The 24481-nt window shown below is 33.7% G+C and overlaps 1 protein-coding gene across 4 annotated transcripts in view; it reads left to right on the top strand.

Moving 5' to 3' along the window:
- The window catches only part of PRPF40A (pre-mRNA processing factor 40 homolog A), a 63493-nt gene that overhangs the window by 14089 nt on the left and 24923 nt on the right, over positions 1-24481 (top strand). For all 4 annotated transcript variants that reach the window (XM_057551926.1, XM_057551924.1, XM_028166769.2 and 1 more), the window contains exons 3-10: positions 805-885; positions 2071-2101; positions 3917-3933; positions 16429-16539; positions 17916-18036; positions 18270-18323; positions 19916-19940; positions 20601-20972. In XM_057551926.1, coding sequence (XP_057407909.1) covers positions 805-885; positions 2071-2101; positions 3917-3933; positions 16429-16539; positions 17916-18036; positions 18270-18323; positions 19916-19940; positions 20601-20972 — 812 coding nt within the window. The remainder of the gene's footprint in view (positions 1-804; positions 886-2070; positions 2102-3916; positions 3934-16428; positions 16540-17915; positions 18037-18269; positions 18324-19915; positions 19941-20600; positions 20973-24481) is intronic.

Here is a 24481-nt window from a genome sequence, read left to right as displayed (position 1 = left end):
TATGAATGTTTTGTATAATTTTATCTCCCTTCATGTTTTCCTTAAATTCGTTCATATTAAGATTAAAGTTATGATGTGAGATTATACTAATATATGTGAACATTGCGTCAGAATCCTTTGGAAATTTATGTTAATCTTCATGATTTTTATTCATACTAAGTAGTGAAGATTGATTCATAGATTTGGATAACAGTTATTGGTAGATGAGTTTAAGCCCCCAAATTAATATATTCTTTCCTCAGATATGCATGTGTGTATGTGCTTTATTAAGTTTTTCTTTATAAGAGAGAGCATAGATGATTTGAGTTAGAAAAGTCTTTTTTATGTATTTGTTTAAAGTCACTGAATTATAAGCACCTTTGAGCTAGAAGTTTTAAAAAGACCAGATGGCTATGAAAATTATTTAATCAGATATTAAAAATCAAAGGTGAGAAACGCTGAAAAATTTTTTTGGCCTTGCTCCCAAGAAGAGAGAAAAACATGGGTGTTGAGTTAAAATTAAAAGGAAATTAATATTCTTAAATTTTAAGTTACAAATAACATAATAGTCTAAACTTTTAAATGTATTTGTTAAAATAATTATGACAATACATATAAATAATGACATAAGTATTAAAGTAGATCATTAAAAAAAATACTTCATTCATTCAACAAGCACTTACTAAGCATACTATTCATGTAGTATAGTATTCACTGGGTTTTAATCCTAAGTTGTACATATTAGTTTTAATAACCAGATAGATTCTTAAAATCCTATTAGGTGCTTTGGTCTTATATAGTAATCTTTTTTTACTTTTGTTCTAGATGCCTGGAATGATGTCTTCAGTAATGCCTGGAATGATGATGTCTCATATGTCTCAGGCTTCCATGCAGCCTGCCTTACCGGTAATCTTGTGAAAGTAACTGTTTTCTGTGATGTTTTGATTTCTTTTGTCTATGAGATAACGTATGTATTTTGTAGGCAATGATGATGTTAGCTTTTTAAGTGCCTCGCAAGTACTACACGATGGGAATTACATGGACTTTTATTTTTAGTTTCTTGAATCCAGGCATTTACATTTTTTCCTATATTTATATTATAATTGTTGTACATCCTTAGTTATTAAATTAATTCTACATTAAACAAGTCTAGAATTCTAAAAAGCATAATTTGTTAGCCAGAAGCATTTTATTGCTCTTGTAGCATTCTAATCTTAAAGAGCAGACATTTGCTTTACCGTATACTAATTAAAAATTGATAGAATGTGATTTAATACTAGATCCTAAATTTAGAAATCAGAAGATTTCATTTGAAATCCACATTTCATGAGACTTCAGCTGTGGCACATTACTTAGAAAATCTTTGATTACTCTTATCACCCTTATTGGGTGGTATAGCAATATAGAAATCATTATGATATTCAAATTAGCATGACTTATTTTTTAGTTAGTTATAATGAACAGATGTGGCATACTCCACTGGGGTAGGTTTGCAGTGTCGTATCCAAAACCCCTAGGGCCAGATACATTTCAAAATTTTTTTTATATTATAAAGTAATACATTGCATATAGTATATAATAATTATGTAAAAATTTCCCACGGGATCTTGGGCCGTGCACTTTAATTTCTAACACAGTATTTCTAAAGCAGAACTTAAAGATACTCATTCTCATGTGGGATAAATAAGACTGTAAACAGTTCATGTCATTCAGGATAGGTTTTGCCACTGATGAGTTTTGGTGCCAAACTTAAAAAAAAAAAAAAAAAGCTTGTTTTTCAGAGGTTTTTGGATCTTAGAATTGTGGGTAAAGGGTTGTGGATCTTTATATAACTGATAATTATATAAATAGAGCACTTAAGATTCAGTAGGCCCAGATTACTGCAATTTTTATTTTTATTTTTTATTTTTTTTTTACAATTTATAACAAGCTCAGGGAACTGAGATCACTAAAACTTAACCAAGAATCTTTGAGTCAGCGGCTAGAGAATTGATACATAGAGGGGACTGATTGACTATGCTTTAAGAGAATCGTATATAAAATACGGTTTAAGCAAGGTGAATGTTACTAATTTCATTTTTATTCTTACAGCCAGGAGTAAATAATATGGATGTAGCAGCAGGTATGTATACCATTTATAGTGATATATGTTAGACTTAATTTGGACAGTAGCAACCGTATTATAGTGAGGAATAAAACAGTGTCTCTTGGGCACTATAATCAGCTCCTGATTTTTTATTTTTTTTTAAGCAATGGAAAATGGAAATCCATAAGAAATTATCATAATTTTAGATTAGGAGTTCTGAGACCAGATTTGGTCTTCAGATATACTTTGGCCCACGTGATGTTTTTAAATTTTATAGTTAGTTGCTAACATTTAAAGTCTGCAGGCTTACATAAAGATTGAATTTATCATTCTATACAAAAATTGAATTTATCTTGAAAAGTTGGATGATCTGAACTTTTATTATTTACAATGGTCTTTCTCAACACAGTAGATACTCAAAGAATATTTGAATGGAAAATTCTGGTTGAGTCCATATTTGTACTCAGCAAACATTGTGGAATGGGTAGCAACTCCAATACTTCAGATATCGAGCGTGTGCTCTCAGCCTTCTGGACTACTTCAGTCATTTTTCTGGTACCTGCTTGGTCCTTATAGTCATTGCAGTTTGTAAGCCCTGTGATAATATTTTTTTTTCAGCTGGTTACCAATAAGTGTTTATTATGACTAGTGTGACTTTAACATATAATAATGCTTCAGTTATACAAGAGTAAGTAATGTTCCATGTAATTTAGTATTCCAGATGGTGAACTTTGTCCCATGATTATGCCAAAACATTTTTTCTTTTGAACATTATGGGTCGAAATATGTTTAAAATGCACTATGTGCTTTCCTGGAGGTTTATATGGGCCATAATTGATCTTTTTAAGATGTTTCACAGATTTCATTATTTAAGCTGTAATGTTGTTCTGATATATCAATACCTTAGAATAGTATTTTAGCCTATTTAGATATTTAGAGGTGATTACTATTACCCTAAATAATCCTGGAAAATTACCTTAAAGTTTTTTTAGTTACTTTTAAATGCTTTGACTCTATTATTGATGTTCCATACTAGCTTTTTTTTTGATTGCTCTCAGCATATATGTACTTAGTTTTGTTTCCTTTTTACAGTCTCTTGTTTTTTTTACATATAGTTTTAAGCTACTAGTTTCCTAAGTTAAAGATTATTCATATGAACTTTGTGACTAATAGGGATTTCCCCTTATGTCTTAAGATGGCTTTGATAGTAGTTTAGGACAGTACCATCTAATAGAACTTTCTGTAAGTGTAGAAATGTTCTGTAATCTGTAATGTTGTATACTGTAAACACAGCCACATGTAATTATTGTAATTATTGAAATGTGGCTAGTGCAAAGGAGGAACTGAATTTTAAAATTTTGTTTAATCTTAATTTAGATGTTAGTTTAAACAGGGATATGTGGTGGCTAAAGGATTCTGTATTGTACAGCACATGTTTGGAACCTAGATAATTAAACTTGTTAGAAATCTAAAGCATAGAATCAGAGTTCTGACACATTACTGTACTTCAGCAGTATAGCAGAGAAACAGAAATTAGTTAAGATAAACACCTATTTAGCAAGAAAAGGAGAAACAAAAGGCAAGGGTGTGAATACTTCTCAGACAGCTCCCAAGTGAGTTTGCAGATTGAAAGTTCAAAGTGCCAACTTAATTCTGAAAGTGCTTTGCACTATCGATGTTTTTCTTGTGGGAAAGAGAGCAAATACATAGGTGATATGGGACAGTCTTAGGATATTTAGTGTGATGGGATGAGGAGGAAAAAATAGTATGAATAAATATTTTAACACTGTTAACTCAAGGAGAGCATGATTTATCACATTGTAATACTGTTCCAAAAAATTTTTTTTTTAGGTACAACATCCGGTGCAGTAAGTACCTTTAGAATATATTTATTTCATTATACTTCTTTAGCCTACTACGTTGATGCTTATTTCTGTTTTGAAGATTATCTACTAAGTTGAACCCTTTTCCTTTATTTTCTATGCCAAAGGTTGAAAATTTGTTTGAATGATTTATTTTAAAATCTAATTTTTGTGGGACTTAATCAGAGATATGGGAATCACCAAGGTTTTGTGTTTTTTTTTTTAATTCCTTAAAGCTCAGTGAAGAGTTTATGTGTGTAATCTCATTTCATCAAAACAGTAGTCCTGAGAGGTAGCTGTTATTCTCATATGGTTGAGAAAATGCAGAAATCTGTGAATTAATTTTTAAGTATGTTAGTATTTTAAATTTGGGGTGAAAGACTTTTAATTGTGACCTGTATTTAAATATTTTAAACTTTTATCTTTTGCTTTAAAATTGAATGGTTATAAAATATCCATTTGGTATTCTTCCATTATGAGTGTCTTTTTTTGTTTTTGACTAATAATAGCTTCATGTTTTTCCTGCTTAGTTAAATAATATGGGCTCACTGGGAGGAAAATGAAGCAGACTTAAGTTAAAAAGAAGAAAGTAAATTACCCTAAGTTTTTCTACCATGAGGGAACCACCATGATTAATATTTTGGTTTTGTCAGTTGTCTGTCAAACTATTTTTTTTTCTCACTTAATTGAAATATCTTTTTTGTCATATATTAAATTCTCACATATTCTGACATCCATTTCTGGGTTTTCTTTTCCACTCTATTTCTAATTCAATATTACACCTTTTTCTGATTAGAGTAGATTTAATATTTAATAAGACAAGTCTTTCATGGTTTCTCTTTTCATTATGTTCTTTGCTATTTTCAGATATTAGCATATGAATTTCCCTGTCCCCCACCAAAAGCAGTCTTTAAATACACACACAGACATGCTCAAAAGGCAAAAATTGTGTTTTTATCTGGGATTAATTTATTTCTTTCCATTTTAAGAGAACTGACATATTTATACTTTTCAAGTAAACTTTCCCATCCAAAAATATTGTGTATTTATTTGAAAACTTGCTGTTGTTTTATTCTTTTTTGGTTTCAGGTACACAAATTTCAGTTACTTGTGCTTTTCAGGCTTTGGTCATTATTATTGATCCATGGTGGTTCCCTCATTTTTTTCCCTTTATTCTTCCCTTTATTCTTTTTCCCTTTACTCCAGTCCACCCTCCCCAGTAGGTGCTTACTTCAATATATGTCCTAAGACACGTATATATTGGAAAAAGCTTATGAAATTTTTTTGTGTAGCTTTTTTTTGTGTGTTTTTTCTTTTTTTCTTGATCTTCATCCTTATTTTATAATTGGCATACAGTATTATATTAGTATCAGGTGTATAATGCAATGGTTCAGTATTTGTATACATTACAAAATGCTTACCAAAAATAAGTAGTTAACCCATCACCACACATAGTAACAAAATTTTGTGTGCATGTGTGTGAGGAGGACTTTACTCTTCAAAGATATAATACAGGATTATTAACTATAGTCACCATGCTGTACATTTTATCCCTCATGACCTACTTATTTTATAGCTAAAAGTTTGTAGATTTTGACCCTCTTCACCCATTTCTCCCACATCCCCAAAGCATCCTCCCCTATGGCAATCATCAGTCTGTTCTCTGTTTCTATGAACTTGGTTTTTTTGTTTCGTTTTTGAGAAGCTACATGTAAGTGAGATCATACAATACTTGTCTTTCTCTCTCTGGCTTATTTCACTTAGCATAATGCCTTCAAGGTCCATCCGTGCTGTTGCAAATGGCAAGATTTCATTCATTCTTTTTTTATGGCTGAATAGTTTTCCTTGTGTGTATGTGCATTTTATATATATCTTCTTTATCTATTCATTCATCCATGTACACTTAGGTTATTTCCATATCTTAGCTATTAAAAATGATGCTTCAATGAACTTTTTATAGGAACTTACATACTATTTTCCATAGTGGCTATACAGTTTACATTCCCACCAACAGTGTAGGAGGGTTCCAATTTCTACACATCCTTGCCAACATTTGTTATTTCTTGGTTTTTTGATAATGGCCATCCTGACAAGTGTGAGGTGAAGTCTCATTATGGTTTTGATTTACGTTTCTCTGATGATCAGTGATGTTGAGTATCTTTTTATATACCTGTTGGCCATTTGTATGTCTTTTTTGCCCATTCTTTAATTGGATTATTTGTGGTATTTTGCTGTTGATTTGTAGGAGTTTCTTATATATTGTGGATATTAACCCCTTATCAGATATATGGTTTGCAAATATTTTCTTCCATTCCAGAGGTTATATTTTCACTCTGTTTACTGTGTGGAAGCTTTTCAGTTTGATGTAATCCCACTTGCTTTCTATTCCTAAACATGAGGAACTAGTTCAGAATTACTTTAACTTCCTTTTAGACTCCCTTACAATGAGTGGTGGTTTAAGGATAGCAAAACATGGTTCTAACCAGAACTCTAATGAACATTCTGTGTAATTCAGGCTATGAATATGTACCTGGCAAGAGAAATTCCTGTGTATTTAATCTGTGGTCAAGCAGATCCAAGAGAGCCACTTCCCTAGGTTTCCTCTGCTGTCCTCGCCATTCTTTTTGCCTTCTGGAGTCAAAAATTCAGGTATTAGTTGCCTTGACATTTATTAGAAGAAATTGACTGTTTGGATCTCTCTAATCAGTCATTCTGACAGGCTTTCTAAACAGAAACAGCTTTTTCTGCATAGCACCTGCTGCCAGTGCTCTGCAGGTTGAGGTGCTTACTACAGGCCTACCTCAGTTATTGGCTCAGTTCCACACCACTGCAATAAAGTGAATGTCAGTCACGAATTTTTTGGTTTCCCAGTGCATATTAAAGTTATGTTTACACTACACTGTAGTCTGTTAAGTGTGCAATAGCATTATGTTTTAAAAAGCAATGTATATACCTTAATTTAAAAATACTTTATTGTGAGAAAATGCTAACCAACCATCTGAGCCTTTAGCGAGTCATAATCTAAAGATTACTGATTACAGATCACTATAACAAATATGATAATGAAGAAGTTTGAAATATTGTAACGGTAACCAAAACGTAGCACAGAGGCACAAAATGAGCAAATGCTGTTGGAAAAGTGGCGCTAATAGACTTGCTCCACAGAGTGTTTCCACAAACATTCAGTTTTTTTAAAAGGCAATAATCTGCGAAACACAATAAAGCTAAGTGCAATAAAACCATGTAAATGTGTAAAGTTGCCAGATTACAGCAAATTCAAGTTTTGCTTTTTGGAGATTTCTGGAATTTTTAAAATATTTTCAATCTGTGGTTGGTTGAATTCACTGATATGGAGGGCCAACTGCTGCAGTTCGGTCTTCTTTTAAGTCTGTTTTATGATAGAGTTTTAAATGTTCTCCATTAAAGGCTTGTGCATTCTTCATTCTGTTAGATTACAGATACTGTATAAGATTTGGAGCCATTTTGAATTTGTTGTGCTTTATGTTATCATTTTTCTATGTGCTTATCCAGCAGGCTTGCTGAACTCTTGTTGCTTAGTGAGTTTTCTGTGTAATACTACTACCCTCAAATGACAGTTTTGGCTCCTTCTCTTCTGGTCCTCATATTTGTGTCTACTATTATTGTTTCAGGAAGAACCTCTAGTGCTGTGGTGAGTGGTAGCAGTGGTAAACTGGCATCTTGTCTTCTTTCCTCTCCTAAAGGGAATAAGTTTAAAATTTCTCCATTAAATACGATGTTTACTATAGTTTTTTGGTATGCAATCTGTGTTAAGTTGAAGCTTTCTTCTATTCCCGGTTTGCTAATAGTATTCAATATGTACTTATTTTTTAAATTCTTCAATGTTTTTTTCCATGTCAACTAAGATGATCATATGATATTTCTTTTCTACTCTGTTAATGTGAAAGTACATGGATAAGTTTTCTGACATTGCCATCTTTACATCACTAACATGAACCCTAGTTATTCATTATGTGTATTTAGCGGTATGTATATGTGCATACACGTGTGTTTAATTTCTTCTGAATTTAGTTTGCTAGTATCTTTTCTAGGTTGCTTGTTTCTGGAGAATAATCTCTCTTTTCTGGTCCTTAGAACAACTTAATAAATAACTTATTTCTTAATGCTTGATAGAACACAACTAAAAACTGACCGGACCTAACACTTTTTGTTTTTAATTAAAGTATAGTTGCTGTATAATAATATATAAGTTACAGGTGTGCAATATAGTGATTTACAATTTTTAAAATTTATACTCCATTTATAGTTATTGTAAAATATTGGCTATATTCCCCATGTTGTACAATATATCTTTGTAGTTTATTTTATACGAAACAGTTTGTACCTCTTAATCCCCTACACCTGTATTGACCCGCACCCTTTCCCTCTCCCCGTTGGTAACCACCAGTTTGTTCTCTGTATCTGTGAGTCTTCTTCTTCTTTGTTATATTCACTAGTTGTATTTTTTAGATTCCACACGTAAGTGATATCATACAGTATTTGTCTTTCTCTGTCTTTCTTGATTACTTACTCTCTTGCTCTTTTTCTAGCATCTTGAGTCCTTAGCTCACTGGTTTTCAGACATCCTTAACTGTGCTGCTTAAGTTTTTTGTTTTTTTTTTTAATAAACTTATTTATGTATGTATGGCTCTGTTGGGTCTTTGTTGCTGCGTGCAGGCTTTCTCTAGTTGTGGCGAGCAGGGGCTCCTCTTCGTTGCAGTGCGTGGGCTTCTCATTGCGGTGGCTTCTCTTGCTGAGGAGCACAGGCTCTAGGTGCATGGGCTTCAGTAGTTGTGGCACACAGGCTTAGTAGTTGTGGCACACAGGCTTAGTTGCTCTGTGGCATGTGGGATCTTCTTGGACCGGGGATCGAACCTGTGTCCCCTGCATTGCTAGGCGGATTCTTAACCACTGCTCCACCAGGGAAGTCCCAGCAGGCAGATTCTTAACCATGGCACCCCCAGGGAAGTCCCTTAAGTTTTGACATAAAGAATTTTTGTTGTCATTCAGCTCTCAATATCTTGTTTTCTTTTTTCCTCATTTGATTTCTTTTTTTATTAGGTATTAAGTGGTTGGTTTTTTTGGTTTCCAGATGTCAGATTTTTTTTTTTTCCGAATTGAAATTTTTTTTTTTTTAAGAGAAATTTTAGATTGAGTGCAAAGTAGAGAGTTCCCAATACCCCCTGTCCCACATACATACAGCATTCCCTTCTATCAACATCTCTCCCCAGAGTGGTACATTTACTACAGTTGATGAACATACATTGACACATCATTATCACCCAAAGTCCAGTTTGCATTAGTGTTCACTCTTGGTGTTATGCATTCTATGAGTTTGACATGTTTACTGACGTGTATCCCTCATGATAGTGTCATACAGAATAGTTTCACTGCACTAAAAGTCCTCTGTGCTCTGTCTCTTCATCCCTCTCCCCATCTCCACCCACAGCCCCTGCAGCCACTGGTCTTTTTACTGTCTCCATAGTTTTACCTTTTCCTGATGTCATATAGTTAGAATCATACAGTATGTGACCCTTTCAGATTGGCTTCATTCACTTAATTTTCCTCCATTTCTTTTCTTTGATAGCTCATTTCTTTTTAGCACTGAATAACAAAATAATTATAATAGAGGTGAATAATATTTTGTTGTCTGGACATGCCACAGTTTGTTTATCCATTCAGCTACTAAAAGACATTTTGGTTGCTTTTAGGTTTTAGCATTTATGACTAAAGCTGCTAAAAATGTACAGGTTTTTGTGTGGACTTAAGTTTTCAACGCACTTGGGTAAACATAAAGGAGCACGATTGCTTGATCATATAGTAATAGTATATTTACTTTTGTAAATTTTAGGATTTTTTTTTAAATTTTATTTATTTATTTATTTATGGCTGTGTTGGGTCTTCGTTTCTGTGCGAGGGCTTTCTCTAGTTGCGGCAAGCGGGGGCCACTCTTCATCGCGGTGCGCGGGCCTCTCACTATCGTGGCCTCTCTTGTGGAGCACAGGCTCCAGACGCGCAAGCTCAGCAATTGTGGGTCACGGGCCTAGTCGCTCTGCGGCATGTGGGATCTTTCCAGACCAGGGCTCGAACCCGTGTCCCCTGCATTGGAAGGCAGATTCTCAACCACTGTGCCACCAGGGAAGCCCCAATTTTAGGAGTTTTTTGTGCTGATAATTTAAAGTTATTTTGTTTTTCTGTATCTTGGCATACCTTTCATCTAAGGAGAGGGGTATATTAAAATCTTTAACTTGAAGAGTGGGTCATCTTTTTCTCCCATATTTTTCTGTTTTTGCTCTGTATTTCAAGGCTCAGTTGCAAATAAATGCATATATGTTGAGGATAATTTCTTTATCTGTTAACTCTTTATCAATATACAACCCCTCTTTCTATTTAGGTGGGACAGATAGTTATTATAGTTATTTTTATTTCTTTTTACCTTGTAAAAACTTGTTATATTGTAAATAGAATATTTTTTCCATTTTTATTACAAGTTAGTTATTGTCATTCAAAAATTTTTGTATGTTTATCTTATAGCCAGCTAGATTACCAGAGGCACTGGATAATTAGTTGTTGGGGTTGTTTTTATTTGAGTCTTTAGCAGTAAAGACAAGAGAATTTATCTCATTCCCAATCTTAATACCAGTCATTAATTTTATTGCCATAGTGTATTTGTCGAATTATAGTGATTGCAGACTTATGTTTTGGTCATGATTTTAATGGAAGTGGCTTTAGAATAATTTTTATTGGTCTTTGCTAAACTATCATTTAAATGTTTTTCTCTTTATTATTGTATTATTTGAGGATTTTTTGTTTTTATTTTTTGAAGACTTATGAATTGTCATGATATTCAGGACGTAATTTGATCGTACCAAGTCTATTAGTGTGATCATGTGGTGTTTTCTTTTTTCAATTTGTTAATAGAAATACTTTCTTTTATAGATATTCCAATATTGGACTACCTTTGCACTTCTACAATAAATTCTACTTTGTCAGAGTGTATATACTGAGGATTCTCTTGGCTTTTATTTAAATTCTTAACATTTATATTTATAAGTAACATTGCCTGCTTTTCTTTTTTTGATACCTTTTCTGTTGAGTTTTGTAACTGATAAAGAGCTTTTCATCTCTTTCTATGATCTGAAGTAATATTGTAATCCTCTGTTCTTTAAAGGTTGCATAAGGTTCTACTATAAAATCATCTGGTTAGGTATCTTTCAATTGCGTCTATGGTAATTGGAATATTCAAGTGTGACGTGTTTCTTCTGGGTGAATTTTGATGAAGTAGTTTGGGAGGAAATCATTTCCTCGAAGTTTTGAAATTGGTTGTGAATCTGTTCTATGTCTGTGGTTATTTTCCTTCTTTAGAGTGGTGAGGGGATTTTTCTATCTATCTTAGTGTTTGGATTTAGTCATTTTTTTCTCTTTCAGTTTTGTTCAGTTGAGCTTATACATTGTATAAATGTTTACATTTTGAGTTTGAATGTACTGAATTAATTCACAACCCAATGGTTGACTAGCTTTTTTGAATCTGAAAAGTATATTAGCTCTCTTGAAATTGCTCTCTTGATAATTATATATGTGCATTTGTTTTCCTTATACCCAGGTTTTTGTTTTGGGGGTTTGTTTTGTTTTGTTTTTGCCTTTCAGATACTTTCAGTATGTATTGTGCTGCTACATCATTTGTTACAGCGTTTTGCTTTTTTTATTTAGTGCTGCATCTTAGACATTTTTCATTATATTAAAAATAGACCTGTATAAGAGAGTTTGTAGTATGAATGGACCGTAAGTGAACTGTCATTGGGGGGTTATTGATTTATCTCTAACTTGTCACCACTATTAGTAATCTGGTAGAGACTATCCTTGTACAGTCTTTGCAGCTATACAAATGGGATTTTGTAGAGTGAAACTTCAGGATCAAGAGATTATGTTTGCATTTTTGATTTGATAAGAACTACTAAATTGACCTTCAGAGAAATAATACTAATTCTATTCCCAACAGTAGCATAAGAGTACCCTTTTCTTCACACCCTTTTAACATTGCATACCGCTGCTCTTTGTCATTCATCTGATGAGCAGAACGTTTTCATTTTAATGTGCACTTTCTTCATTTACTAATGAAGTTGAACATCCAATTATGTTATCTGTATTGAGTTCTGTTAGTGGCCATGTTTATATTTCCATTAGAATGTCTTTTCTTATTGATGGTAACAGAGTTTTGTATGTTAAGGGCAATGATTTTTTTTTTTTTTTTAAGGGCAATGATTTTTTAATCCCTTGTTTTGTAAATATATACTTCCAGTTTATAGTTTGTAAAAATGTTTACTTTTGGTTGATTGTCCAGAACTGCCATTTGTGTCATCAGTTTTTTGTTAGTACAATAAGTGTGTCAGTAAGAAAATAGTTTTGGGAATGGTGTCATCTGTGATGAAAGTGCAGAGTAATACTAAGGCTCCAAAGCAATGAATATCTTAATAACTCCTGCAGTGCCCCAAAGCAACTAACCTTAAGGTTAAAAGTAATGTCCTGGCTTTAGCTCATTTAGAATATACATTTGTCTTTGTTAGGTTTTTCCCAGTTTTGCAAAGGCAGTCTAAGTCTTTGATAGGTAACATTTGCTTACTGCTCTAGAGAGGTCTTATGTTTAAAAAAAAATAGTAATTTTGTAGGAAAATAAGTCTTATTAATAGACTATGCTAATATGACTATCAGTACTTAATAACTACTTGCATAGGTCATATTTTATACTATGAAGATAACTCTCCAGTTGTTAATTGTTGATATATTCTTTATGCCACTCTTCATCTTAAACTCAACATTCAGATACATTTGTTCTTAAATTTTTCTTTTAAAATATTAATTATTAGTTTTGGCCAGAAGCAAGACATATTATAATTTTACTCTATGTTGCAGATCAGATATTTCTAAGGAAAAAGAGTGAAAAATTTATCAGATAAATTACTTTTCCACTCCAAAATTGACTTTTATAAGTGAATTTGATGTATTGCTTAAGACATTTGTACAGAATTTATATTCCTGTCTGAAATGATTTCATTTCTATTGATGCAAACAGTTGGAGCCTTGATCCATAGTAGGACCTTAGTTTGGGCTAGGACAATGTTGTAATGAACTTAAGCTAGCTATGTTACCATGGTCATGTTACTTTTCTTTCTTGTGCTCCATTTTCTCTTCTATAAAGTGGGGATAATAAATGGTACCTGTCTCATAGGGTTATTAAAAGAATTAACTGATAATTGATGCACAGCAATTAGTACAGGGCTTAATACTAAGTAGTTGGCCAGAATTCATCTGTTCTTATTGATAATTAGACTGTCCCTGAATACAAGCTTGAAACAGTATTTCAGGGTGGGTAAAATGTGTTTTTTTAGAGGCAGAAATTACTGAATTGTTCTAATTTTATCATTTATTTCCTGAATCACTATGAGCAAGTTGTTAACCCTCCTAAGCCTTGATTTTTTAATTTGTAAAATGCGGATAATGGTCTTACCTGCTTTGTAGTACAGTTGTAAAATTCAAATAAAGTAATAGATAGTGAATACTAAATTGCTTACTATTTGTTTTACTAGTTTGTATACTTCTCTTCTCGTTTTTGGTCAAGTGTACATAGTCCCTTTCTTTTTCATTCCATTATCTCATATGTTTATTTCTGGTGAACTTCCTCTTTCCTTGATGCCTTTAGCAAATGTGACTTGGGAAGTTTAAATATAATTTTGGAACTTATAGATTTCTTCTTAGTGCAATCCTGAGTTGGTACTGAGTTCATTTTTTTTAATAAGAAATGCAGACCTCTTTATCTATCTTAACAGCATCACTTAATTTATGAAATAAAGCATTATGCATACAATTGAAGAAGCTTCCATATATGTCTCTTACTGCACCACTTTTTCATTATAAGATGTTAAAATAGCAAGCTATTATTACAGCAAGCTAAATATTTTTCAACAGTTACTTAATTTTTGCTCCAGAGAGATTATAGTTGTCATATTCTGCAGAGGTACTAGAACAAGTTAAGGAATTTAAATACACCTTTGGAATTATCTAATCATCCTTGTACATCATTCAGAAATCTGTTCTGTAAGATTCTGTAAGTGGTCGTGTCAGACTGTTTACAGAATGGTCTTAACAAATCTCTATAGGAAGGGCCATTTTGTATTAAACAACCCAAATTTGGAATTTGGTCAAGTTCTTTTCTGTGAATTCTAATGGCGTCTGTAATTCCTTCACTTAACTCTAGTTCTTTTTTCAGAAATTACAGAAAATAATCATCTTACCTCATCTACTTTTGTTAAAATTACATTGATTTATGTCCTCCTTAAGTCGTCTATTCTTGTTCTCCATCCCCACAATTTGCAAATGTTCCTTATATAGTTTTCAATTAGCATATTTCAACATTTAACACATCTGAAATTGGAATGCATTCTATCATCCATGATGTCCTGTGATCTTCATTCTCCAGGCAGCAGTTATCACCTAGTTGTGCATGACTGAACAGTAAAAGTGCCAACATCAGAAGACTGAATGTCAGTGGTTTGCAAGAAAATCCTAGAAATAATGGCACAACACTCTTTTATCAGCTAGGAATAAAATGATTATGTGAGAGAGTAGGAAAAGCGATGAATCACATGTGTTTAGCCACATTCCCAAAGCAGAAATCAGAAGTAGATCTGCTCCATTACTCAGTAAAGTTGATAGGGAGGGAAGAAAGGTAAGCCAGTTTTAAATAGGTAAGGAGAAAGTTAAGAACCAGTAGCAGTGGTTTTCAGTTATTTTATGGCTTGTTTTGTTTTGCTTTTAAGAAATGCTGCATTATTAGTAGGATTCTTGGTACGCAACAGGGGATGGATGGTATTGTGTGGAAATATAATGGACATTAGCAACTTGGATGCAATAAGGGGTCTGAGTGTAAAGTTTAAGGAATAGATTAATTATTGTATTTGCCTATTTTCCTTTTTATGTATACATAGGAGTGATAGGGGATAAAACCTAAGTCTAATAAGTAAGAATAAGTCCTTTCAAAAAGTTTAACGTAAATCTGAGTGATAAAAAATGTGATGGTTTGACAGTGATTTTACCTTTTCTTCCTTAGAGGAATGTACAACAATCTTTTGTTTTAGATTTGAAGAAATTTGGTATAGATCATTTTTATAACCCTTTTTTTGAGCATACTTTAGTCTGAAAAATCTGGTGCCCAGAAGTGGGCTTAGTACCTTTGATCTCATCCAGTAATTCATTCATTCATGATTCTTTGTAAAACTGCTTTTTAAAAACCACTTTATTAAGGTATGATTGACATATGAAAAGCTGTACATACTAAATGTGTATGGCTGGATGATTTGAGGAATAAATACACATCCATGAAACTATCACCAAGACCATAGACATCTATCATCTCTCAAAGGTTCCTCCCAACCCCTTTTATTATTATTATTATTATTTTGTGTTTGTGCACGTGTATATATGGTGACCTTATAAAACTCTTAACCAATCTTTTATTTATTTATTTTCTTTATTTTTTTGGCTGCGTCAGGTCTTCGTTGTGGCGCGTGGGTTTCTCTCTAGTTGTGGTGCGTGGGCCTCCCTCTAGTTGTGCTGTGTGGGCTCTGTAGTTTGCAGCATGTAGGCTCTTTAGTTGTGGCCTGCGGGCTTAGTTTGCCCTGCAGCATGTGGGATCTTAGTTCCCTGACCAAAGATAGAACCTGTGTCCCCTGCATTGGAAGGCAGATTCTTTACCACTGGACCACCAGGGAAGCCCCTTAAGCAACCTTTGTTTGAGCTATCATGTCTGTTGATACTTGAGGTCTTACTAACGACTTTTGGTAGTTTCTTAGTAGTTCTTTTGGACCCCATTAGTGGATTTATATTCTGTATCAAACTAGTTTCATGTAAAACTTTATCTTACTCATCTTGTGTTGAGGCATTTGTATTCACATTTTATCCCTGTTAAATTTCACCTTGTTGATTATTAAGTTCTGATTGTCATGCAAAGGCATCCTTTCTAATTTTGATGCCTGCATCTTTATGGCATGTCAGTTTAGAACTTTGTCCAACTTGATGTAAATATTCTTTGGGTTAGAGTTGTTGAGCTCATGATCAATCCACCTATACTACATTAGCATCTCGTTCATATATTCTTTTTTATCCACAAGGCATAGATTTGTGTTGCTGAAAGATTTTCTTATGTGTAGTAGTTATAAGCAGTCATATCCTTATAATTCTGAGACTGTAGAATGGAGAGAGATCCTAAAACCTGAACTGATCCATGCTGCTTTTGAGGTACTTTAAAAATATTCTATTTTCAGTTACCTCCCTACTTGCATTGATCAGTTAATCTAAATAACTGTCAAAAGTATGCCCATTTTATACTTTTAATTTCTTCATATATTGCTTTGAAACTAATGATACTGATATTTACTGTCAGTGGCACTGTTAAATAATTTAAATCTTTTTATAATTATTTTGCTTTAGAAATCAATGTGGACTGAACATAAATCACCTGATGGAAGGACCTACTACTATAATACTGAAACAAAACAGTCTACTTGGGAGAAACCAGATGATCTTAAAACTCCTGCTGAGGTAAAAGTTTGAGGACTGGAATTTAGAAATTAAATAGATTGGGTCTTTTTTTTTTCTTTAGGATTTTGGTGAGTATTTGGCTTTCCAAAGAATAATACTACTTATATCAGAAAAGGATGCTACAAAGGCATTCAGAGGAGAAAAGGGTTTTTACAGTCACACCAATCAGCAAAAAGACAAAATTCATTCCCTTCTATAGGCAGACCAATTTTGTTTACTGATATTTACCCCTGCTCAGGAACCTTTGTCAGGTGGTATCAATTTAAGAAACGTATTTAAAGAATAAATTGGAAGAAAAAAATACTCTCTCTCTGCTTGCCCTTTATTTGTTTTCCTCTTTCTAGCAAACCTGAGTGATTTCAGATATCTTCTACTGGGTTCTTACATTTTTCCAGTGGGGCTAGGATAATGGAGATGAAGTTAAATTACAAATACAAATACTTCCATCTTTTAGAATGGGAAATTGTCTCTTTGGAAAATATCCCCCCCCAGCAAAAGTATGTATATTTCATTTTATGTTGTAAATTTTACCATTCAAAATATACAGATATGAAAATAAGATTGAAGGAATAAACTAAGTAAGCAATATTACCTGTGGTTTAATAAGGAAGTCTGGAGTCCTAAGTAAGAGCTGATCTGGCATTTCAAAGCTATACTTGAAGGTTTTTCCTAGTAGGCAGCATATTCTTTTTTTTCCTCCTCTTAATTAAGAATTTGAGGAGGTAAAAATATTTTCCAGGCCACCACACTAATTATAGAACAGCAGTACTTGGGAGGGGAAGTTGGCAGATGATAAAATTTTTTATTTATCCCAATACTGACATAGGTATTTGCCCAAGACACTGATTAAATTTGAGTTTTCAGTAGCATTCTCATTCCACCCTAACAGGTTCTGTATATTAGGTTTTAAGTATATCATACTTACAGTGCTTCCTTACATAAGGTAGTTCACATAGGTTTGTAATAAATTGCTTGTGAAACTGAAATCTAAGCATAACCAAATCAGATTTTGGTTTCTCCCAAATTTTATGTTTTTCCTACTTGTATTAGTATTTGAGAAGCCTGTTTGTGAAATATGGATGGTGATTTTTACCTATGGTGGGATGTAAATGGCAAGAGCACATAGGATTTGAAATTCATATAGACCTGGTTTTGAATCTTATCTTTGCCCCTTAATAGGTACATTACCTTAGACAAACATAATATATTCAAATAACTTAACATTAGTTAGTAAGTATCCTATAGTTGGTAGCTTATATTACCATCTCGCTAGCTTCAGAATTGTATGGGTTGATAATATCTAGTAAAAACAGTGATGTGAATGATGAAAGATGCTAGTATATTACTATTAACTGAAGGTTTTTATTTTGCTTTAGCAACTTTTATCTAAATGCCCTTGGAAGGAGTACAAATCTGACTCTGGAAAGCCTTACTATTACAATTCTCAAACAAAAGAATCCCGCTGGGCGAAACCTAAAGAACTTGAAGATCTTGAAGGTAAAACAGGGAAAGATAATTTTTAATGTTACTTTTTTATGTATATATGCCATTCACATTGGAACAGTCCTTCATAAATAGGATTGTTCAAAGGCCTTATATTTTTTAATTAAGTGATTAGAACGTTTTAAATGGTGTAACAGTTTTATGGGCTCTTATTTTCTTGTTGCTCTAGAACTCAGTTCTATAGATTTTAAATAGATTTTTATTTGATTTGATTCCACTGAAACTAGGATACCAGAATACCATTGTTGCTGGAAGTCTTATTACAAAATCAAACCTGCATGGTGAGCTGCTTTGATAATTCATTTTCTGTCATTATTTAACATTTTAAGAGTATGTCACGAATGTTCACTAACCATAATTGGATAAATCTGCAATGAGAAATCTCTAATTCAAAGAATTCCTTTCATTTAAGGGTTATATTATAAATGAGCTTGTAGCTTTTAACATTGTACTTTGACTTTCTTTTTTAAACAAAAAACCTCATTTACCATTGGAAAATTTAACAAAGACATCATATACGTTATTTCTAAAGACAGCTATGAGTGTTGGTGCACACGTGGAATATGTGACTTAATTCAGCAGATAGCAGAGAACCTTGAACTCTTAGCATTTTAAATTTTGTTAATATATTGTGAGACTCTACATTTAATGCTGATTTTATTTTAGCACAACATTGCAAAATAGCCTTTATGTTTATTATGGGAGAATTAAAGTAAATAAAATACCATGCCTCACTTACAAAAGGAGAATTTTCCAACATCCTCAACTATTCAGAATATCCCTGAGAATCTAGAAATACTACCTAATATAAAACCTAGGGCTTAAAATAGCAGGGATTCAGAGTAGGAATTGAGAATTTAGTTCTTTTACTCTTCTAATAGAATCTGGTGTCATAAACTATTGGCTTAGAAGCAACAGATTATAGGAGAATGGGGCTAATAAAGTAGTCTGCAATGTGTAACGACTTCTGACAGGAAAGAGAGAATAAAAATTTCTTAAAGGCACTGTGGTCTTACGTCTATTTACCTTTTCCCTGTGTCACCTCATTAGCTTGGATGGTCATTATCCAAAATATTTGTTAATTCGTAATGATAACCCCTTCAGTATGTTCTGTCAGCCATACTAAACAGATTTCCTTTAAAAGGGGATAAGTGTTAAAAATATTTTCATAGAGTTAAACTTATATTATCATTTACATGGAGCACCTCATTCCCTAATAATGTTGAATAGATGAGATATCTTTGTTACCCCTAAAGAAAAATTTATTTTAACTAGAATGAAAGCTGAAATATTGAGTGCAGATCTTTAAAGCTCAATTTATACTTCTATACTAGCATTGGCTAATAATAATATTGTAGATAGGTAGATTCTGAGTTCATTTATGTAAGAAATATCAAGCTCATTTCTGATATAACCCTATTACAAATAGTTGGTGTGTATAACTATCTATCTACCTGTCAATGCTAGTATATATGTGCTGGAATTTCATAACATACATTTGACCCCATTTTGAATTTAGTATCTTTAAAAAAAACAAAAAACAAGTAGTTTTATCCCTGGGGAAAATACTATTTTATTCCAGAATTATGCAGATACTTTCAGGGAGTTTTTGCAATAGCCAACAGCCTTTGAGAAAGTAACACTATTGGAAGAAGCTTTCCTAAAACTTGCTGTTATTTAAAGTTTGTTTTTATTCTTTAATTGCTGCCCTGGAATTTACAGAACCTTTGCTCTATAAATGTAGTGATTTTTTTTTTTTAAAGGGTGGTAAATCTTACTGTACAGAACTTTTATCTCCTTTTAAAGTCTGTTTTCATTGATTGTATTTAAAAAGCTATGTAGTACGTAACTGTTCTTTTTTTCTCTTTAATAGCAATGATCAAAGCTGAAGAAAGCAGGTAAGCAGTTTTGGACATCAGTACATATTTACAAATTTAGTATCTCCTATAACATCCTTGTTTTAACTGTCTGTATAAATAGTATTTTACATGGTAGGCCTGGTAGTTTGATGTCTTCAGAGGATTTCGGGTAGGGAAAGAGATGTTTACTCAAGATACACACTTGATGCTTTCCTAGACAGTTATTAGAATTTGGACAGCATCCTTAACAAAAACTGTTACAGAAAAGTCCAAAATTTGATTTGAATTAATTTGGGAACGGATGAAGTATTGTATCAGTATATCTCCCTTCCTTTACTCAGGTTTTCCTTTTAATGGGTGAAATGAAATTAATGATATAGGTCAAATTTTATGGCATAATACAATCTGATAGGACATTTTGTAAATGAAAACAGTTATTGGACTTTTGGAAATGCAGATTGTTGCATGAGTGCCTATCATACATTATCACGAATGTTTGCTGAATTAAATCAAAGTAATTCAGTTTCATACTGTGGTTTTAATCTTTTTGAATGGCTTCATAGTTCGGCAGCACTGCCGTTTTTCCCTTATACTAGTTTCTCTTATTCGTTTGATTTTATGATAATTTAAAACTAACTTTATTTGGCTTTGTGATTGTTCATAATGAACTGACTAGCTTTCTCTTTTTTAAATATATAGTAAACAAGAAGAGTGCACCACATCAACAGCCCCAGTTCCTACAACAGAAATTCCAACCACAATGAGCACCATGGCTGCTGCAGAAGCAGCAGCTGCTGTTGTTGCAGCAGCAGCTGCAGCAGCAGCAGCTGCAGCTGCAGCCAATGCAAGTGCTTCCACCTCTGCTTCTAGTACTGTCGGTGGAACTGTTCCAGTTGTTCCTGAGCCTGAGGTTACTTCGATTGTTGCTACTGTTGTAGATAATGAAAATACAGTAACAATTTCGACTGAAGAACAAGCACAACTTACTAGTACCCCTGCTGTTCAGGATCAAAGTGTTGAAGTGTCTAGTAATACTGGAGAAGAAACGTCTAAGCAGGAAACTGTAGCTGAGTAAGTTTAGTAACTTGTTTTCTGCAAATCAGTACCAGACTTCATTAATATAAGAAATTGCTGGTTTAGTCAGTGGCCATTAAGTGTTTAATAAAAGCTTTTTGAGAATCAAAACATAAGCCTTTAGATAATGGATAATTTTTGAGATTTTTTGTGGGGTCATGCTTTCAAACTATTGCAAAACTAATCCACACAAGTTTAGGAAGCAGAGCTGGTGATAGGGTAAGAGACAAATTTGAAGGAGTGCCAAAAACCTTAGTAATCAAAATGCAGTATTTTAAATCAAAATCAATGCAAAAATCCCATGATTAATAAAATAAAATTTTAAGTAAAGACAGGATCAGAATTACTGATTTTCTTTCTATTTCATTCTGAAATGTGGCTTACTACAGCACTGCAGGGAAGTTGCTGTAGTTCAGTATTGAACAAACAAGCAAAAATCAAGTAGACAAAAATCAAGATAACACTTAACAGTGTATAGGAAAACTGTTAGTGAGGTTAAATTGGTACAACTTTTTAATAAGGCCAAATAGCTGCATCTCTAAGTTTACAGTTTGTATGTACCCTGTGATCTAGTAATATTTCATATGGTTGTGCTTTTTTTTTTTTTTTTTTTTAACAACTTTGTTCTTCCATTTCTCCCTGCCTCTATTCAAGCTATTCCCCCTTCTCAGGCCCGTCAACATCCTCCTTATTTTCCAAGGTCAGCTTAAATGTCTTCCCTGAAAATCTGAGACCCCTCCCACCCCCCATTCATTTTCTCTGCCGGGTCCTGGGGAGAGATGCCCACTTCTCCCAGACTCTTTTTTTTTTTTTTTTTTTTTTTAATGAGGATCTTGAATCAGATGCGTATGTTTGATTGATTGATTGATTTTGGCTGTGTTGGGTCTTCGTTTCTGTGCGAGGGCTTTCTCCAGTTGTGGCAAGCGGGGGCCACTCTTCATCGCGATGCGCGGGCCTCTCTCGTTGCGGAGCACAGGCTCCAGACGCGCAGGCTCAGCAGTTGTGGCTCACGGGCCCAGCCGCTCTGCGGCATGTGGGATCTTCCCAGGCCAGGGCTCGAACCCGTGTCCCCTGCATTAGCAGGCAGATTCTCAACCACTGCGCCACCAGGGAAGCCCTGGTTGTGCTTTTTATAGCTATAAAAAGTAACCTTGAGCTGTGCTTCTTGATTTTAAAGATATCCACATATATTAAAAAAAATGTTAATCATGATGTCAAGATCCAAACACAATCACCCATCTTAATATTTAAGTATATTGATTTCATCTTCCTACCCCCTTTTATACTTTTTTGATTATTTTTAATGTTCATTTTCCAAAGTATGAAAATAGCTTTATAATTTTTTCTGATGTTTAGAAGTTCAAAAAGATATCTGTATAGTATATTTGAAGGCATAGAAGAGTGACAGTTAACATTTTAATTATATCCTTCTTCCTATTTTTGTGCATGTAAAATATGTGCATATTTTAAATTTTAAAAATATATCAGAGACGTCTACATCAGTAGAGATCCATACCCTATCATGTTGAATATTAATTATTATTTATATAATTCAACATAATATTATTTATATATACATTAATTTAAGTATTCTCCTACTGATAGACATTTAGCCCTTCTACAATAGTATTGTTTACATCTTTTCATACCTATTGTATTTTTTCACAATAACTTGTTTTTCACATTTTTAACAAACAACTGTTTTCTGCTTCCTTTTTTGTTTCCTTATTATAGTGCTTGAGTCAGTATAATAAACTTGATTTTAATTACTTTGAACATAGATCATTTACAGCTAGTAATTTTTGGCTGTGCTCTTTACAATATTTTTGATGATTTTAAATAAATATTCCAAAATAAGGTTACTTGATTCAGAGGGTATGAATTAATTGTATTTTTTATTAGTGTGTATTCCAGAATATGCATTCAACTTAAAGGTGGGGGATGGGGTTTGTTTTTTGATTTGTCTTTTCCTGCATTCTCTTCTATAAAGGAAGAAATGTTACGATTATACAATTTTTTCATAAAGATCCCTCAAACAAGTACAGTTGACAGTTCTTGGGTAATTCTTTGTGTTTGAGATTAGTGTTAGGCAGACTTTTTCATAAACCTTCAAAGAGTAAATACTTCTGGTTTTGTTGGTGATACAGTCTGTCACAATGACTCAATTCTGCTGTGGTAGTATGCAGTCAGCCATAATCAGTATGCAAACTCTTGAGCAGGGCCATGTTCCAGTAAAGCTGTATTTACAGAAATTGGCAGCAGGCTGGATTTGACCCATGGATTGTAGTTTGCCAATCCCGATTTAGATTGATCTCTACATCTTTTTTATATATATATATTTTTTTAATTTATTTATTTATTTATTTTTGGCTGTGTTGGGTCTTCATTTCTGTGCGAGGGCTTTCTCTAGTTCTGGCAAGCGGGGGCCACTCTTCATCGCGGTGCGCGGGCCTCTCACTATCATGGCCTCTCTTGTTGCGGAGCACAGGCTTCAGACGCACAGGCTCAGTAGTTGTGGCTCATGGGCCCAGTTGCTCCGCGGCATGTGGGATCTTCCCAGACCAGGGCTCGAACCCGCGTCCCCTGCATTAGCAGGCAGATTCTCAACCACTGCGCCACCAGGGAAGCCCTCTTTTTTATATTTTACGCACACTTGTCCAAATCCTATTATTAAGACACTAAAATGAGGATGCTGAGTAAGTTTTATAAGCCATTTGAAAGTATTAACTTGTGGGCTAGTGAAACTAGTGTTGTAGTGTAAATGTTTATTTTAGCCTTTGTACAAGGTCTTTTTTTTTTTTTTTTTTTTTTCTGACACTCACTGCTCCTAAATTAGGTCCTGATGTGCTAAGTAACTAAGGTCTTGACACTATCCCTAGGTCATTTCCTGACACTCTCCCTAGACCTTAACCTAACCTTCTCTTTAGCTAATGTCGAGATTAGCTAAAGAGATTCTTTAGAACGAGATTCTTTCATCTTCTGAATATAGTTTTCTTCCAAACATAATTTTTATAGTGTTACTAACTTTAAACAAAATGTACTCAACTGCTGTGGAATATTCCTTCATAGGAGCGTGCATGGTTCACTTCTGCATCTGCTTGAGGTGGTGTTCAGGTTGCTTTCAGCTGTAGATTCCCTTATGCTAGCTAAATCCCTGATTCTGTCCCTAAATGAGGCCCTGAATTTAGGTCCGAGGCCGTGAACCTGTCCCTAACTGAGGCCTGGAGGCTCGTCCTAATGCAGGCCCTGACACTGTCCCTAACTAAGGCTCTGACACTACACCTAACTCAGTCACTGACACTGTACCTAACAAAGGCTCTGATGCTAGTCCTAACTTAGGCCCTGACACTGCCTCTAACTAAGGCCCTGCTGCCGTCAATATCTGAACACCTGATATTATCCTGAGCTAATAGCCTGACCCATGTCTTACCAAGGTCCTGAAACTTTCCCAAAGTAAGCCCTGACGCTGTCCCTAAGTGAGGCCTTGAGGCTATCCCTAACGGAGG

The sequence above is a fragment of the Balaenoptera acutorostrata genome, chromosome 8 (genome assembly GCF_949987535.1).
Source record: "Balaenoptera acutorostrata chromosome 8, mBalAcu1.1, whole genome shotgun sequence".
In the NCBI taxonomy this organism is placed as follows: Eukaryota; Metazoa; Chordata; class Mammalia; order Artiodactyla; family Balaenopteridae; genus Balaenoptera; species Balaenoptera acutorostrata.
This window is presented reverse-complemented; position numbering and strand designations above follow the sequence as displayed.